This window comes from Eurytemora carolleeae, unplaced genomic scaffold, assembly GCF_000591075.1.
Source record: "Eurytemora carolleeae unplaced genomic scaffold, Eaff_2.0 scaffold40, whole genome shotgun sequence".
Taxonomy (NCBI): domain Eukaryota; kingdom Metazoa; phylum Arthropoda; class Copepoda; order Calanoida; family Temoridae; genus Eurytemora; species Eurytemora carolleeae.
Window position 1 is genome coordinate 591,492 of NW_019396035.1, and position 18,953 is coordinate 610,444.

An 18,953-nucleotide genomic window follows, 5' to 3' on the forward strand; every position below is an offset into this window, starting at 1 on the left:
GAAACCTATATTTCAACCGTCAGGTACCTGGCTTTAAAATATCACAGCTTAAAATAATTATCAATACTTATCAGTTGTTAGGACGGAAAAAACTACAGATCTGAACGGAATAAAGCTTAGTCAATCTCATCATCATTCTCAATAACCTCTGGTATAGTATTATACTGCCATTCATCGGGGAAAGGGCAGGTACTGGTGGTTGGAATACCAACACCGTAGAACGTGGAGAGAGTTCCTTGTCCGAACCTTCCCCCCATACTTCCTAGATCAGAGGCACGGGATCTAGAGGAGCAGACGGAGATATTGCCTTCGTCCTCAGAGTTGATCCGTCCTCTCCTACTCTCGTTGAACAAAGGAGACTTTAGGCCAGAGGGCGAAGCTTGCTGCCGTGTTGAGACGTTGAGGGAGAGCTCCTTTTTATCCGGAGTAAAGGACGCGTTCAGAGGAGCATGAGACGGGAGACTATTGATATACTCAATAACCTTGGAGTCTGCTGCACTGGCTAAAGAGGGTGGAGTCGGGGTTCCAACACTTCCAGGTGTATCACATTTTAGAGTTTCTGACAACTAAAAATAAAAATTATTCAGTCAACTAAATGACAAGTTCTATTTTTGTTTGATATAATTATATTAAAAAATTAATGTGTTGTGTATTCTGAATGTTTTTATTAAGCAAATCCCTTATAAAAACTCAATTGGTTTACCTTTAAATCTAGACTAAGATCATTATTGTTTTCAACATCACTGATCTCTGACACGTTTCTAGCTATAGGACTTGTCGGCTCATCCACTAGGAATGGATGATCCAAACCAAATGAAGAGAGAACCTTAGTTTCATTTTCTAGCGTGGATGGAGCGACAGGACTTAAATCCTCAAATTCTCCGGGGTTTAGAATATCTGATAGATTTGATTCAGAAATTGTGGTGATGCCGTCTCCGGAAAAACCGGGAAGATCCTTATCTGAGCTTGGTAACTCTGCTTTCTCCAGACCGGATTGACCGAAAAGTTTCATTTCAGGTTCAGTAATGAGTTGGAGCGGTTTTCTTTGTTTGTTTTCCACCAAGATGTGCGCATGCGCCGCAGATTCTATTACCGGGTTTAGGATTTCGGATTTGACCGGAGTGTTTGATTGGATAGGAGAGGATTTTTTCATGAGTTGTTCAGATATATTCATCTGATCAAAATTGTTTGTGACGAGGGTACCGTTTGACACATCAAGATTCATCTCCTGACTGTTCTCAGGGCTGATTGTTTCAAGACTGAAATCTAAAATAAAAACATATTATGATTTAATCATATCATAAAAATATATTTTCAGTTCATGGCAAAATAAAAATCGTAATAACTTAAGTTCTGAACGCGGAATTAAAAACCTTCAAAGTTACCCACAAAGGATGATGGTTTATAAGACGACGGTAAAGAATCTAATCAGCCTTAGGATCCCAATCCGTTGGATCCGCAAGATTTTGGCTTCCTGGATCTGGATCCAACGGGCAAACTTAATACAAAAAAAAACACAAAAATTTAATGGAAATAACCTGGATCCGGATCCGAATGAATTTTTTTCCAGTGCGGATCCAGGATCCGGAACCGCATCAAAATTAAATGGAACCTAAGCACTGCTTTTTTCTTATTCTTTTTTTTTTAAAGTTGTTGTAAACTTATTTCCTTCTCGGCAATATCATTTATACATCATTCAAAAATGATTTGCAAGGCAGAAAAAAATCCGTCTTTAGATCGAATTATAATTCTTTAGCTTTAGGTCTTATCCTTTGAGGATAATCCTGTAATATATATATATATATATTTATATATAATAATGTTTTCATAAACTGTTCATTAATCATTCATTTTTGTAATTTACCTGAATTGATTGTTGTATTTGGAGTATCTCTGATCCCTTCCAGTGGAGTAATCTCTTCAAACACCCGAATATCCGAGTTTAATATCTCTAGGTCTGTATCACGAAAATCTTCCGAGTCAGTTCCTTCTATTTCATCTGCAGGAGTGGACGTGTTTGGACCCTTGGTTTTCCGTCCTACTCCACGCTTCTTCTTCTCCGCAGGACTGTAGTAGTAGAAGTTCTCGGAGTTAAGGTTGGTTTTTCTCAATAGTTCCTGGAGAGATGCTGCAGCTGCTGATGAGCTAGGTAGGATAAAACTACTATCCAAGGATACAGCCTGGTATAGAGCTCCTCCTCTCTGAGGAGATCCATCGGAGGAACTCAGAGTATTCTCCTCAGAGTTTCGGAAGGATTCCCAAGTAAGAGATCTAGCAGTACCTGGAGGAAAACTGGTTTCAGGACGGTTCAGAGTATTTTCTGTAGATAACAATCCTTTTAGCATTGGATTAAGACGGGACGTGTGCAGTTCTTGTAAAGTTTGCCTTCTATGTTTCTCAGGGTTCAGAGTTTCAGAGCAGAGAACTGCATGAGCTGTTATCTTGATTTCTAGGTTCTGATCGACACCAAGATCAAGAGTAATAATAGCTCTGTATCCGGCGGTACCGGATATACATCTCACGTCCCAACAGTCTCCAAACAGAAGATCCAAATGAGAAACGGAGTTTTCAAACTTTTCAATATGGAAGTCAACAGAGAAAGCAGTTTCTCTCTCGAGACCTAGGATCCCTGGATCCAGTCTCCAGTCCACAGCTCCAACCGTCCAGGAGTGTACAATGGAGAACCCGGAGAGAAATCTCTGCACGTCTCTCCGAATTGTAGAGCAGAGCTGATGTCTCCGAACTATTCTCTGAAAACAACCAAAGATACGAAAACTTTTTAAAAATTAATTCTACTGGAACGAAAATTCCCTGAATTTGGATAACTATTGGAATAATAGCCATTGGACATTTGTTCCGTGTGATAATAAGAGATTATGGACAAATTTGTCTTATTTTATGGCCTAGTGGCTTTCACGGAGTTTTATTAAGAAGAAATGTTCATGAATATTGAAAAACCAATTAAACGGATAATAAGCACATTGTGTGTAGTAAAACCAGTGTCTATTTTAAGTAGTTTAGAAATACCATAGACAATTAATCTCCAGCATTACCTCTATCAAAAATTATTTTTAGAGGCAATGATATTTCAAAAATGAAATTACGGTGAATCTGCAGTCTGCACTGACCTGTATATGTAGAGGATATGTTTCAATAGTTCTCTGAAGTAATTCCATTCCTTCTTGTAAGAGATCAAGAGCAATTCCTCTACCACAAGCAGTCTTTACATTCTCAACCTCAACCATCAACTCCTCACCCGGTAAAACTAAATATATGCAATATCAACCATCAACTCCTCAGCCGGTACAACTAAATATATACAATATTAACCATCAACTCCTCACCCGGTACAACTAAATATATATTTAATATCAACCATCAACTCCTCACCCGGTATAACTAAATATATACAATATCAACCATCAACTCCTCACCCGGTACAACTAAATATATACAATATCAACCATCAACTCCTCACCCGGTTCAACTAAATATATACAATATCAACCATGAACTCCTCACCCAGTACAACTAAATATATACAATATCAGCCATGAACTCCTCACCCAGTACAACTAAATATATACAATATCAGCCATGAACTCCTCACCCAGTACAACTAAATATTTGCAATATCAACCATCAACTCCTCACCCAGTACAACTAAATATATAATATCAACCATCAACTCCACACCCATTACAACTAAATATATGCAATATCAACCATCAACTCCTCACCCAGTACAACTAAATATATACAATATAAACCATCAACTCCTTTCCCAGTAGAACTAAATATATACAATATCAGCCATGAACTCCTCACCCAGTACAACTAAATATATACAATATCAACCATCAACTCCTCACCCGGTACAACTAAATATATACAATATCAACCATCAAGTCCTCACCCGGTTCAACTAAATATATACAATATCAACCATCAACTCCTCACCCAGTACAACTAAATATATACAATATCAACCATCAACTCCTCACCCAGTACAACTAAATATATACAATGTCAACCATCAACTCCTCACCCAGTACAACTAAATATATGCAATCAACTCCTCAACCGGTACAACTAAATATATACAATATCAACCATCAACTCTTCACCCGGTACAACTAAATATTTGCAATATCAACCATCAACTCCACACCCGGTACATCAAAATATACAATATCAACCATCAACTCCTCACCCAGTACAACAAAATATATACAATATCAACCATCAACTCCTCACCCAGTACAACTTAATATATAATATTAACCATCAACTCCTCACCAAGTACAACTAAATATATAATATCAGCCATCAACTCTTCACCCAGTACAACTAAATGTATAATATCAACCATCAACTCCTCACCAAGTACAACTAAATATATACAATATCAACCATTAACTCCTCACCCAGTACAACTAAATATAAAATATCAACCATCAACTCCTCACCAAGTACAACTAGATGCAAAAATGAACGGGTGGGGGTTCCAAGAAGATGTATAATATCCCCTACAAAATTTTATGAAAGATATAGCGATAAATTGTCGTAAAAATGGTTCAAACTAGATTTCTACCTGTACTTGTTGATGTCTCGTCGGATAGAACAGGAACTAAGCAACAGAAAATCTAAATAAAAAATCTAAAATAAAAAGTTTAAATAAATATTTATCGAATATTTTTTTCACCTGATTCAAATCTTGAGAGATGAGAATATCCTTGATACAGTGAAGAGGAGGATTCGTCTCGGACGTATTCTCCACCTGTGCTATACAACCCACCCGGAGCACACATCCGTTTTTCTTTAGATATACAGGGAGAGAGAAGAGTTTCCGCGGATTTTCCCCCTCTACGACCTGCCGAGAGAAGAACATCTTGATACGATCTAGTCTTGAGGGCGAGACAAACACCGCCATGATGAAAAGTAGAGCGGAGAGAACTTGAGGAAATAAACTGAGGAACTGCTGAACCAAAACAAGGATAAGAACTGAAACAGCGCTCAACCGAGTAGATATCCGTCCTGACTCAACCAGCCCCATTTATCTCAACTATTAGGGGACATTTAGCTAATCTGAAAATATTCCATTTGTGAATAAGATAAATATATATATATATGTAGATAGATGGATAAAACATGTACTGTGATAAGACATAAAACCATTCAATGTGAACTTCCTTAAATTTAGGGGGAATAAATTAGAAGGCGTTAAACTACATTAACACACCAATTTAAAAAGTACAAACTATCTGAGTTAAGAAACATTGTTTAAATAAAAATATTTTAAATATATTATTTACAATTTCCCGACTTTGCTAAAAAAGCTGCACAAAATTAATTGAAATTTCACCAAAATTAATATTTAAACTTGATCGGTCCAGAATTAGATAATTTTTTCTATGTTCATTGCTTCTGTTTGAAGAATTCTAATCCCAATAGATTGCTTAATCATGATCTAATATTTACGAGTAAAAATTTAAATACTTAATTGAAAAGGAGCATCCAACCGATAAAAGGAATGATATAAAACAAAAACTATAAAATGCAGATTTTTGTATATAAAGAAAAATACTACATTATAAATAAATAGGTAAAAATCGAGCACATTAGGCGTAAACTTTTAATGTTTCAACTAATTCAATGCATTATTTATGGACGATGCAATTCAAATTATTGTATTTGCCCGTTAAAAATAGTCCTATACAAAATATATTCAATGAAAATTTAAATTATTCATATATTTTATATTAATTTTGCAAGGAATATGGAAAAAAGCACTAAATTCACTAAATGAATTAGTTAATGTCGGGCAATGCAGAAATCTGAATGTTTACTCCTGATAGAATGTGTTTAATGAGTATAAATTGGATAAACTTAGAATTAGAAGAATTTCAATGAAGAATTTTACTGGTTGCTTTTTGAGTGTTAAACCAGTGTGAAGTGTAATATACTGTTAAGTGTTTTTTAATTAAACTAGTGAAGTTTTTTCCTAGGTGTTAATTGTTGATTCGTTGAATGTATTTACAATGTATTGAATTCATTCTACCAAGTACTTGATAAATGTGTTTTTTTATGAGTTAGATGTATTATACTATGCGAGTTTTCACTATGTGATGAATGTATTCTACTCTATTTTGAATGTATTCTACTATGTGTTGAATGTATTCTACTATGTATTGAATGTATTCTACTATGTGTTGAATGTATTCTACTATGTGTTGAATATATTTTACTATGTGTTGAATGTATTCTACCATGTGTTGAATGTATTCTACCATGTGTTGAATGTATTTTACTATGTATTGAATGTATTCTACTATGTATTGAATGTATTCTACTATGTGTTGAATGTATTCTACTATGTGTTGAATGTATTCTACTATGGTGTTGAATGTATTCTACTATGTGTTGAATGTATTCTTCTATGGTGTTGAATGTATTCTACTGTGTCGAATGTATTTTACTATGTATTGAATGTAGTTTACTGATCTAGGATATGGAAAACGAGTTCTATGACTAGAGTTGTTGAGGTTGCAGAATGAATGAGAGGGATGAGTTCGTTGTCAAGATTATTCATGTAGACTCCGGGTAGGGGTTTATCATTAGATCCGGCCTCGTAGGAAACCTAAAAATAATATACAATAACTATTGGATTCTTTTAAAAGTTGAATTTAAAAAAATATTTATTACCAATAGGAACTTCGTAGGGGTAGAAAATGAGTTTCAAAAGTTTATAAAGTTTCAAAATTAAATTTTTATAATTTCCCATTTATCGATTTTTCTCAACGAACTTTGCACAATGCACATAGAAGGGGCAAATTTTGTTCTGTAATTATAAACAAACGTTTGAGGTGTAGTTTCATCAAAAATGTATTTATTTTTATCCAAAAGTTATTTTGCTATATTTTATAAAATTGTATGTTCTTTTAAAGTTTAAAACTTACATTATCCTCATCAAGTGAAACTCGAACTGCAAGAGGAGAAAGGTTTTCTTTCTTGAGATCTGAGAGAAGGGGGACCAGAGCTACTCCGACAGCTCGAGCTACTTCCTCCGCTACCCTGGTTGGATCAGGATCACGTGATCGATTGGCTTGATCAGGGATCTTCAGAAGGAAAACTTCAGTCCATCTAAGCACAGAAGAGAGTAATTGTTTCGCGAGATTTATATCGCGATCTATTTCAAACAAATCATTCAGATATTACACCCTATGGTCATCGATTATCTTTCGCCACATTTGTATATAGTTGATTTTTCATAATATGTTTTTATTTTATTTTTTAAAATAACATTTAGCTTCTAACTTGTTTTCGAACATTCCTAGAAAATATGAAAATCCTCGAAACAGGAATAAATGTTTTTATAAGTAACTCTCAGATCATAACAATTAAAACATATTATGAAAAATCAACTATATACAAATGGGGCGAAAGATAATCGATGACGATAGGGTGTAATATCTGAATGATTTGTTTGAAATTAAATAGATTTTTTTACGGTCTAAGTCGTATGTTGCATCTTTCTGAATTTGTATGGATACTACGTTCTTCGGTATTAGTCGTTTTTAACAATTTTCTCCTTATAGACGCAACAGATAGAAGATTAGAAGCGATCAAAAGCGCTTTTTTATCGCAATAAGCCTATACCCCCTTTCATTTTTCGCGAACACTCCCTTTAACATAAGAAAATTGAACGCCCCTATTTCCTTGATTTTTTGTTTATTCTGGTCCGGTTTTGTTTACAAACATTGACCGTACTACACTATATACAAACTTATCCATAAACCAGTCAGTGTTGACTGAATACTTGAAGGATCTAGTTGTACCCCAGAGCGTCATTGGAATGTAATTAATACTAATTTCTTATAATTTTTATATGTAAATAGTTAACCATTATTTGTATTTTTCTAATTATGATGTATTTCTAGTGTATTAACACCTGAAGATGAATAAACTTTTCCTTCTACCATTATGTACCTTTTGCTTTGAGAGAAACCATTTCAGTCCTTCATGTTAACTTATAAGTCGCCGACCGGCGCGAAACAGTAATGAAATTTTAATTATGCGCATCGAGAACAACTGTCTCTTAATCTATATCTACAATATAATATATACACCGCAGTACAAAAAATTAATAACTTTTATATTCATGAAAAGGCAGTAAAATACCTGAGTAGATGAGAATCAGTGCGCATATCTGGTCCACAATGTATTCTTAAACTTCCCACACCGTCCATACCTTTTCCGTCAATAACACTTTTTATCCTGAAACCAAGAATATTACAAGTTTATGATCTCCAAGTAATGTATGAAGGTACAAATATCGTATTACAAAGTAACTTTGCAAACTAAGAATGTAGAACGAAGTTTTAGAATAATTGGGAGATGGTTAAATGTGCTCTAATGAGTTTAAACTAAAAGCTTGGGAAAACCCTTTAAGCGTGAACTCTCTCAATTTTCAAAATTTCAAATTTGTTTATAAATCTCAATTTAGCATTTTTTGTGAAAATCGGGTGTAAGAAATAAATTTTATGTTTTTTCTAAATTTTTCTTCTTCTGCTTGACCTACCCTATATTGAAAGCTTTATCTTCATCCACCCACTTGATGGAAACTATTTCATCAGGTTGCTCCGCCCCTATCGGACCACACCCTATATTCATATCCTCCATGTTCTCCAGACATTTCCTCAAGGCAACCATATGATCAGGGAGAACCTGAACACATTCAATTCAATATATTCTTTATGCAAACAAGATAAAAGGAAAAAATATCGACTTTTGTTTTTCATCAAATTCATTAAGCTACAGAAAACAAAATGAATGAAGCATATCACATTTTTTTGTTTGGGGGGGGGGAGGGGTGGTGTTTAATTCTAACTTTTCATTATTTTTATCTAGTTTGGTGTACTTAATAATAAGTTAACAAGAAAACTATTTAAATTTTTTCTCCTGATGTAATAGCCCAATTTCTTAAACATGGTACCATATGTACTCAAATTTTTAATCATTTGCATCTAATTTGATGTACACACTGATCTTGAATGACATGTTGACAAGAAAACGAATTAGATTTTTTTCTCCGGATAGCCAAAATTCTTAAACATGCTATCATAGGTACAACTAAAAGTCGTATCTATCTATCTACACTGCTTTGGTAGAGCGTAACCAAATGACTATGGTTCTAGCGCGACTAAGAAATAAGGCAAATCTTTTTACTACCTGAACCATGATTCCATCCTCAACTATTGATGATTTAGCGGTCAAGTTTGCTGTAGATTTCAACGCCCCGTTAAAAACAACAAATGAGGCTCCGGTTACCACTCGTTCCTTAATAATTAAATGTCTAAATATTAGTAATGAACCTGAATGAGAGGACTGATTACAGAATAAATCGACAAAAATATATAGATTTGACATCGTTGATATTTGATACTAAGCATTTTGAAGCTTAGATTTTATTACTATTAATGAACCTGAAGGAGAGGACTCAATTGAAACGCATTAGATTGTCAAAGTTCTGTAGTTTAAGCGAGTTGTTGATATCTGATATTAAGAATTTTAAATCTAAGGTTTTGTTGACGTTTTGTTTTCAAAAATATATTCCTTCTTCAACCTTTAAAACAGTTTCATCTATTTCTTCATAGTTAAAGGGATTGCTAGTATAATTTCAAGTAACAATCCATGTAAAGATGGCAATACCTGATTCACAAGGATACCCTTGAAACCTTTATCTGATCAATAATGTGGAAGATATTTTTGTTTTATAGGTTTTAAAGTATTTAATTTAATTTTTAGTTATTTTCCTGTAGTAAAATGTGCAAGTCATATTTTCATTCTTTTGATACTGTTCACCCAAAAATCATCAATTAAAAAAAGGGGGGGGGGGGGTAAATAATTTGTTAGAAAATATGCACCCCTGAAACCACAATTACAGACAAAGCTTTTAAGGGTAACGTTGTGAATCGGGCATTGCCATCTTAACATGGAAGGCCACTTGAAATTACGCTTTCAGTCCCTTTAATGAAATTTCGTTTAAAGATTCAAATGTTAAAATAGACGACCAGATGAAACATATAAACCAGTTCTAACCCACCTTGTGCTGTATATTAATAGCTTGAGTTTGGTAAGTTCCCTCTGGTGTCTGTATAGCTACTAGATGAGAATCCACCGACATGGAGAAGTTTGCTCCTAGAGCTAACACAGGAAGGTTGGAGTTATTTAACGCCTTACTCACTGCGTCATGTCGGTTTTTAGGAATAAGAATAAGAGTTCTTCTCGGAGACATATGTATAACCAGTCCTCGGACCGTTGGTATAGTGTACGCATAGTTCTTAAAGTCGGAGAGAACACTCATTATAGTGTGTCCTAGTTCTCCGTAGACAGGTTTCCGTCCTCGTACAGAGACAAGAGGAGCAGGATAATATCTGAACTCTGCTCCGAGTCTCAGCATGAGACGGAGAGGGAAAACCCTGGCCCAGGGTATCTCCCATCTCATGAGTAGGATACCGAATAAAACAGGAGGAGGAGGTAGAAATAAATCCGTTACAGCCTGAAATATTTTATCATGAATTGGTTACAATTTACATTTAACTTCGAATAAAACTATATGAAGAAAATGATGAAATATTTTTCATTCTATTACAAATTTATCTCACTTTAACAGTAAAAGTATACGAATTTAAAGGAAACTACTATAAATTGTTAAATGGAGGATTCCATAGATCTGACCCAAATCTTTTTCTACCTGAAAAGTGTGCCTAATGAACATCCATCCTCCATGTGAGTTTGAACCAAGATGCTCGGAGTTCACCGTTATATGACCCATCTCTAACACAGGCTGACCAGCACCCGCCTTTAACATCAAATGTCGCAATTGAGATTTTTTTTAAAAAACTTTAATCTTTCAGAAATTTGAATTTCATAACCATCAAGGCAAAATTTCCATAATATTTAATCAAATCTATAACATTTAACTCCTTACAAAGTCTAAGTTAAAATGGTAAGCTACAGTTGTAACCTTGATACTATGGAATACGAGGGCGACTTAAAGGGACTGTCAAGGAAAAATGAAAGGGGGTTAGGCTGAAACCTAAACACTTTAGGAGTTGATCGAGAGTTCTATCTGATGTTCCTGTCTCGAGAAATTGATACAAAACTGTGTCAAATTTATACGAAAACAGTTTTATATCAATTTCTCGAGATAGGACTATTAAAGGTCTCGATAACTCCTAAAGTGCTTAGGTTTCAGCCTTTACCCCCTTTAATTTTTCCATAACAGTCCCTTTAAGATATGATTTTAAATATACCAATGAACATTGAACATAAGACAGAGTATTTGTGAAGTGTTCACGGAAGTATTTCACTTCATAAGTTTATTTTCAAGATACAGGGTTACCCACAAAGGATGAGACTTCGGACGACTGTTCAAATATTAAATAAGCTATTTAAACACTACATTTAAGACATAAGACTCAATCAAACTTTGGGATTGTCATATCTAATAATTTCTTTACAGTCTCATCCTTTGTGGTTAACCCTGTATAAGCAACTGTTTGCTTTATGACAACATCAAATACACTAAAGATTGCTTTAATGTCGTTTTCCTATTCCACAGTTTTATGAGGACTACTGTATGTTTATTTAGCCGCAATTGGCCGATTTTACCGGGAAACTAAATTTTTGTTATCAATGTCGACCCACTTGGAATCTCAAAACCAAGCTAAGAACATTTCCGTGGCTCTCCCAAGTTTCCCAATAAAAATTTGAGGAAAATCGGTCCTAGGGTTCCTGAGTTATGATCGGACAAACAAACAAACAAGACAAACAGAGATTGTCTTTATATATATAGATACATGCATAACAAGAGAGACCCATTATGCTAATTCGTCACAGAAAAAAGTGGACCCACTCAATTTAAAATATCAAACCAAGCAAAGAACATTCCTGTGGTTCTCCCGAGTTCCCCAATCAAAATGTGAGGTCAATCGGTCAAGGGGTTCATGAGCTATGATCTCGAACATACAAACAGACAAAAAACAGAGCTTACAACTTTATATATCTAGAAGATAACTAACCTGCTCATATAAAGATTGAATAACGATGTAAATATCACGCGGAGGCAAGAGCTCGTCCTCCTCTGTCTCCAGGAGGATGACAACCTCGTCCTGGCCTACCGAGGTCAAGCCTCGAGATGCAAAATTCCAAACTAGTTTATTGATTGGAGTATATTTAACCCGTTTGGTGAGTACGGTTAGGTTGTTGTTTAGCACGAAGTTGACTGATGTTCCTGCTGAAAACCAGACAGATATCTCCTCATCATCCACCTGACCCTTTCCTAGATAAAAAATATATGCAATACTGGCTGGAGAACCCGCCCAGGTTTATATAATTATTCATTATTCATGATTTTAGCTGATATGTCCGGTGTTGCCCGTTGAAGTTCAAATTTTTTTTTTTTTAAATTAGCCTATATTTTAAATATACAATAATAAGAAGTCTCTGATTATTGGGAGCCCAGCGCTGCCCAGGTTACTAAAAGGTACTGCCGCCGTTTACCCGCACTTAAACGATTTTACCGGGGAATTAAATATTCAATACTAAAGTCGACCCACTCAATTTAGTATCTCAAAACCAAACTAAGAACTTTCCCGTGGGTCTCCCGAGTTCTCCAATCAAAATTTAAGGCAAATCGGACCAGGGGTTCCTGAGTTATGATCGGACAAACAAACAGATAGACGGACAGAGAATACAACTTTCTATAAATAGATTGATGGTTTCCACCTGAAACTAGTGGTAGCCCTGTAGCTGGCATCCTACTTGAGCAAACATCTCCACTCAAGGAACTGGAAACTCGACCCCGGAGTCGTTTTGCCTTTATCCGTCCCGGTCTCTTCCCTAGGGTTCGGTGCTCGGATCCTGCTCCGTCCAGTTCGGTCAAATCTCCGCCAGGACGGATACCGTCACTAAACATGACGGACTTGTTATCCGTTTTTGAACTAACGGAGCTTCTGTCCGTGGATCCGTTCCTTTTGAGAACCCCGATAGGAACCATCACACTTGGTAAATCTGGGTTCCTAGATCCCGAAACCTGCTCCGATACCGGGACTCTGAAAAAATCAATGTGTAAAAAATTGGAAATTTTTTATGGTCCAATATCAAGCGACTAACCTGGTACAGTATTCCATAGGATTGGCAGGGTTAGGCCTGGTTGGCATAGAATGTGTTGAACTTAGTCCTGCCTTCTCCGCCTTCTCTAGTTGCTCTAGGACAGCCTTGCACGGAGTACAGACACGTTCTTCTCGGTTTTCAAGGTAAGCAAGCTTAAACCGTTCTCCACAGCACCCAGAGCATAAAACCTTAAAGTTATCAATATTCAATCTTTTAGAAGTTTTAACTTTAAATTGATGTTAACAAATTATTTGTAGGTTTATCTAACCTTTCCGCATGCTCGACAATGATGCCTTCTCTTCACCACTGTAAATTTAGCTGAACAGATCATACAATTAGGGGAGTCGGAGTCCGGAACCCAGAAAGGTTGAACCCGTCCCAACATTAGTTGGTCTTCTGTTAATCCTTCCAGCAGGTTGCTCAACCCCATCCTTAAATAGTTAAATATAAAAACATGTTCTTAGTTTTTTCTAATATAGGGTTACCCACAAAGAATGAGACTGTAAAGACGAGCTGAAACTTAAAAATATGACGATTTAAAGCTTGATTATATGCCAGTTTTAGTCTACGATAAACCCTGAATGCAAGAAAACAAATTCCATACAATCGTCCCTGAAGTCTCATCCTTTGTGGGTAACCCTGTACATATTTCGTACATTCCGATTTTAAAAATTACAATAATTTTTGAAAACTAAACATTTCCTTGTGTTACTAACGTACACGGTACAACAAAGGCTTGTTTGACACAAACTCCCTATGAGTTGGGATCATAGCAGATGAGTACCTGGGACCAGTTGGGTTGGAAGGTGTTTCTCCAGGTGCGCCTAGAATAGGATCTCCAGCACTCACCGACGTTTCGTCAGAAGTTTCTTCAGGAGCTAAAATTTTAAAATTGTTAAGAACAAAAACTAATTTTACTAAAATCATCCGGCCTACAATAGATTGACAAAGCAACTAACTGTTTTTATATTAGACTGATTTGCTAACCTTTCTCTCTAAATCTTTCGTTCTGATCCAGGTTGAGTGTAAGCGGTCTCACAGGTTTTGGTTCTTCGTAACTAGGATCTACTTCACTATACGGGGGAGGAGACTCAACCTTCCCTGATCCTATACTAGGCTGCAATTCATCGTCAGGAATATTGAACTCCTCCGTCTCCACCTCACCAACCTGAACCGTCTCCTTGGTTCGGATCCTAGGCTCAAGATCATCCTGGAGTAAAGTATCAGGTTTACGCTTTGGTCTTGCTCCAGTTCTCAAACTATCATCCTCTCGCGGGCTTGGACTCAAGCTTTCAGGGAAATTTTCTTGAATAAGTTTCTCTTCTGAGTTCTCCATCTTGATCTGCTTGAGATACATCTCTAGTTGCTTTTCATCTACATAATCTTCACTACCTATATCCAAACCATTATCCTCGTCTATAGAAAGGGACTCAGACGTGTGCTCCTGTGGAGAAGGATCCCTGGACGGTATCTCAGGGGGATTAAAAACAGGAAAATCGGACTCTAGATTGTCGGTAAGTGTATTTTCAAAACCTTCACACTCTCGTGTTGGTGATATATCCAATTTTTCCAAGATAGGTTCAGCTCCAGGTACTACTTGGGTTTCAGAGATAGCGCTTTCAGGTTCGGTATCAACTGATATTATATTATGAGATTGTGACTCTGTTTGTGGTATTGACAGTGTTTGCTCTTCGCTCGGTTCCCTTACTGTATCCGGGATAGAGGCAGAACTAGAAATATCTCTAGTACTAGGCTCGGGACAGCAGGATTCTAAAGGGGTGTTAGCTGAGGAAGGAGATAGGACGGATTGCGGCTCATTGTCCAGTTGTATAGAATGATCTTGTATCACAGGGATTTGTTTATCAATGTTTATAGTGCTGGCATCACCATTAGTTTTCTGCTCCTTCAGGTTATCATCTGAACCTGTTAAAATATCTTCTGGTATATCTTGCATAGAGCTAGTTGCTTCTCCGTTTAGATTTGGTGGAACAGTTTCAACAAAACCCTCGTTCTTGTATCCAAGGTTAGGATTGAAAGGATCAATGCGGAAAGGAGTATCATACCTAGCAAAAACAAAGAATTTTAGTGTTCCATTCTTTTTTATATTATAAGTTTGTAAGATTTCGGATGTCGATTATTTAGGAATTGGGTTTGCCAAAGGCTTGGCTAATTAACTTCTTGCTGCCTTTAACTCTTCGTTGGACATTATAAAAAAGGGGAGAAAGGGAGAGTGTGTATTAAAAGCAGTGTAAAATTCCATGAAAGGAGGGGGTTGATAATTTCCTGCTGGAAAACTAGACGATTTTAAAGTTTTTATAAAATAAGTTGAAAAATTTGAGTTAAAAGTTTCATATAAATTTTCTTACCTAGTTTCTAAAGGTTGATTTGAAGAGGATTTCTCCAGGTGCAGTGTATCTCCTACTCCCAGGTTGAACCTTTGATCTGGAGCAGATATCTGATCCAAAGAGAATGGACCGAGCTCCGTGTCCGGAGTAAAGAACCCAGACGAGGACGGATTATCAATCTTACCTAATTGATTCGCCTGCACATAAAATAATATATGATTATGAATATTTTTATTTGTATTAATATTATGGATATGTAGCAAATTGTTGAAGATGATTTAGAAGGTAAATCTAAATTCTATCTTTAGTTTATCTACATTTAGTTTTTTTCTTGACCATAACTAACTAAAGTTTAAAAACGTACTAACAAAAATTATTGGAACTTACCTAAGATAAGGTTATCCTTCCCCCCTTCCACTCTCCCCCCCCCCCCCTTCCAACCAGAGAAGGTGGACTAATGTAAACCATTCGGATGACCGGAAAGTTTATGGTTATAACCGGAATCCCCAATGACTGGTAGAAATAAAGCGTGAACAACCAGATTGAGCAGACCCCCCCCCCCCCACCACCGCTTCTGGCCCCCAACTGGCCGCAATGTTTGAACTTGAAACAATTTCATCACGCAATAAATAAAAAGGTCAACAAACTAATTTCAATGATGAACAATAAAATCATTTTAACATCACAAAAAAATATTCTCAGATAAAATCGTAGATTTTAAAGTACAGGGTTGCACACAAAGCTATACTGTCTGATTACTTATAATCATGATTTACTACAACTAAAAATATCTTTCTAAAATCAATAAATTGGCCATTTAAAGACTACCTTCAAGACAGCAGACTTAATTTCAACTTGGAATCGTCATGTTTAAATAGTTTTAAGTCGTCTTTACAGTCTCATCCTTAGGGGATTACCCTGCTTACAAAACTATACTAACAACTATATCTTAAAACTTTTTTTTGGATTTTAACTAACCTGTCCTTCATGAAACTCGAACTCATCAAGCACAGCATCAAGATCAACTGTAAACTTCTCCATCTTTTTAGAAATTAAAGTCAAGTCATATCTGAAATATATATTAGTTTAGGCTTTAAAAATTATATAATCCTTCTGTTTATTTTTTTTTAAAAACGGAGAAAATCACTTATATAATAACATACATTTCCCTTTGTCTTTAATGAACATATTCAAAAATAATAACTTATTTCACACCAGCTAGAAATTGCAAGTGGGTTATAATAATTGTTTTTTAGAACTATCTTTAAACATTTAAACAGCTCAAACTAGTAGTCCATTGCCATCGATTCATGAAGGGTTAATTGAAGCTTCACGTACAGTCCCTGTAAATCGTCCTAGAAATGAGGTTCAAACTTATCCAGTAAATTAGGTACAGAGCGTCCCATATCATATTAGATTATCTCCAATCTTTAGCGCCAAAAGACGCACATAATACTCAAAAAATCTAGCATTTTCTGCAGAAAAAAAAAATAATTTTAGCCTTATTAAATTTCTTAAATTGATTCATTCATCTTAGATTTTCTGATTTATCCTCCAAATTGTAATTTAGACACATTGCCGCGGTCTAATTTGATGTGGGACACCCTGTATCATATCCATAAGAGTTAAACGCCTACAAAAACTAGTTGTCGAGTCACAACTTTGCTTGAGAGTATTTTGATAAATCGTGTATGTTATGGATAAATAAAACATTAAATATTTAACAGGGTTAGATACTTTACAGCAAACAGGGGTTTCCGATATAAAAGATTGAATGAAAAGGGGTAGAGTTGAATACATTACATCACGGGATTTTAGATTTTAGCGCAAGATTTATTATTTTTGCCGCGAATGATTGTCTGTCCTTACAATCAATAAATAAACTGTACGCCATTTCGATGATTTCTGAAATAAAGATAGATATCACGTAAGGTTAGTATAATGAAGAGTATGAAAAGGAGAACACAATTACTTTCTTAACTCTCTTAACCAATAGCGCGGATTTCGATCGGGTAAGTGTATCTGGCGGTGTATTTTCGACCTACGCATATCCGCTATACTCACTTCTTCGACCTTCCTGACCTACGACAAATATCAGCTATACATACACTATACCTACTAGCACGTGGGTTTACAGCTGCTAAGTGGACTTGTGGCCGCAGCACCCGTTCCCCTAGCCTGTCCTAGCCGCGGCGCTCGGCCCCCTAGAATAGCTGTCCTAGCCGCAGCGCTCGGCCCAGAAATTGTCTTAACCTAACCTAACCCTCAAATAGTACAAAAATAAACAGCTGGCGTAGGTCCAACTTTGCAGTAGGTCGGAAAGTTAGTAGGTCAGAAGTTCAGAAGGGGGGATGTTGCGTATTCTGCGTATAGACGATGTAACATATTACCGTGATTGCTACTCAACAGAGGGGGGTGTGACGTCCCGCCCCTTGTACTCCTCATTTATCTTCTTTGAAACAATTATATCTCCCTCCCCTTATAATTGGATTTAGAGCGGTGGGGGCGATGTAGTACAACTATAGGTTTCTAGCCCACCCAGGACAAATTCCTGTATACGCCCGCCCTCTCCCGTTAAAACATAGAAATTACATTCTCAGTTGCAAAGCTTAGCATGCAGTCCATGCAGTGGCGCAACTAGCACGTTTGAGGGGGCGCGGGGAGTAAAGGGGGCTAGCGGTAGCCCCCTGTCGATATTTTTAAAAAAAAAGCGCTGTTTAATTAAAAATAACACCATTTTTTAATTGTTGAAGGGACGGTTGGCTCTATGCTCAATGATATACCAACTTATAATATCCGTGGCAATTGTTCTTGTGTTAAAAAAAATATACTACCAACAGCTTTGAAAAGAACAATAAGAGTAAATTAATGAAACATGTGCGCGAAGCGGCAAATAAATCCTGTTCTTCAAGTGTCTTTTTACGTTTTTCTTATTGAATTTTTTAGTCCCTGGCTTAGTCAAATTATCACTATGTACAGAAGTTTAGACCCATTGACTATCTAATATGATATGGGACACCCTGTATATTATGTCCCCTATTACAGTTTACAGCAGTTTTATGTAATTCATTTTCTAGTCATATTTGTCCACTATCTAGTCCCTTAATCTTAGGTCTGTGCAGTCCTATGCAGTAAGTACATAGTTCCTGGCAGTACTGGACTATCTCGTCTGTCCATAATCCATAATAGTCTTTCTGATCGAAGTCCCTCTGTCCTTGTTTGACAGTAAAGGGCTTATCCTTGTTTTCCTCTTGCATTCTGCAAAAGTCTAGAATAGTCTAATACAATTCTTTTTTCTTGTTATTGAGAAATTGTCAGGTTTTGTGTAACCTTAAATGATATATCTATATAATTACTCATGAGGAGAAGCATATATACAGGTTTTTTGAGAGAATATATAAAGAATGACCGATTTTCATTTGTCGAAAA

General features: G+C 36.1%; 2 protein-coding genes across 9 annotated transcripts in view; both read right to left on the reverse strand.

Moving 5' to 3' along the window:
- Positions 1 to 5: 5 nt before the first annotated feature.
- Positions 6 to 5,105, reverse strand: LOC111698130 (uncharacterized). The gene is made up of 6 exons (XM_023468384.1): positions 4,706 to 5,105; positions 4,595 to 4,646; positions 3,129 to 3,265; positions 1,865 to 2,750; positions 704 to 1,266; positions 6 to 566 (listed from the first exon to the last, which is right to left on the reverse strand). The coding sequence occupies exons 1-6, from the start codon at positions 5,054 to 5,056 to the stop codon at positions 117 to 119; spliced, it is 2,439 nt and encodes an 812-aa protein (XP_023324152.1). The 5' UTR covers positions 5,057 to 5,105; the 3' UTR covers positions 6 to 116.
- Positions 5,088 to 18,953, reverse strand: part of LOC111698077 (zinc finger FYVE domain-containing protein 9) — a 28,264-nt gene continuing 14,398 nt past the window's right edge. The window contains exons 3-19 of one of the 8 annotated variants that reach the window (XM_023468372.1): positions 16,503 to 16,595; positions 15,546 to 15,721; positions 14,167 to 15,242; positions 13,964 to 14,057; positions 13,448 to 13,610; positions 13,180 to 13,367; positions 12,793 to 13,118; positions 12,087 to 12,346; positions 10,757 to 10,864; positions 10,106 to 10,561; positions 9,232 to 9,339; positions 8,582 to 8,727; positions 8,182 to 8,277; positions 6,960 to 7,143; positions 6,480 to 6,640; positions 5,924 to 5,929; positions 5,088 to 5,156 (exon numbers count right to left, since the gene is read on the reverse strand). In XM_023468372.1, coding sequence (XP_023324140.1) covers positions 6,497 to 6,640; positions 6,960 to 7,143; positions 8,182 to 8,277; positions 8,582 to 8,727; positions 9,232 to 9,339; positions 10,106 to 10,561; positions 10,757 to 10,864; positions 12,087 to 12,346; positions 12,793 to 13,118; positions 13,180 to 13,367; positions 13,448 to 13,610; positions 13,964 to 14,057; positions 14,167 to 15,242; positions 15,546 to 15,721; positions 16,503 to 16,565 — 3,588 coding nt within the window. In that variant the 5' untranslated portion in view covers positions 16,566 to 16,595 and the 3' untranslated portion in view covers positions 5,088 to 5,156; positions 5,924 to 5,929; positions 6,480 to 6,496. The other 7 variants (XM_023468365.1, XM_023468357.1, XM_023468341.1 and 4 more) reach the window with 7 other exon arrangements.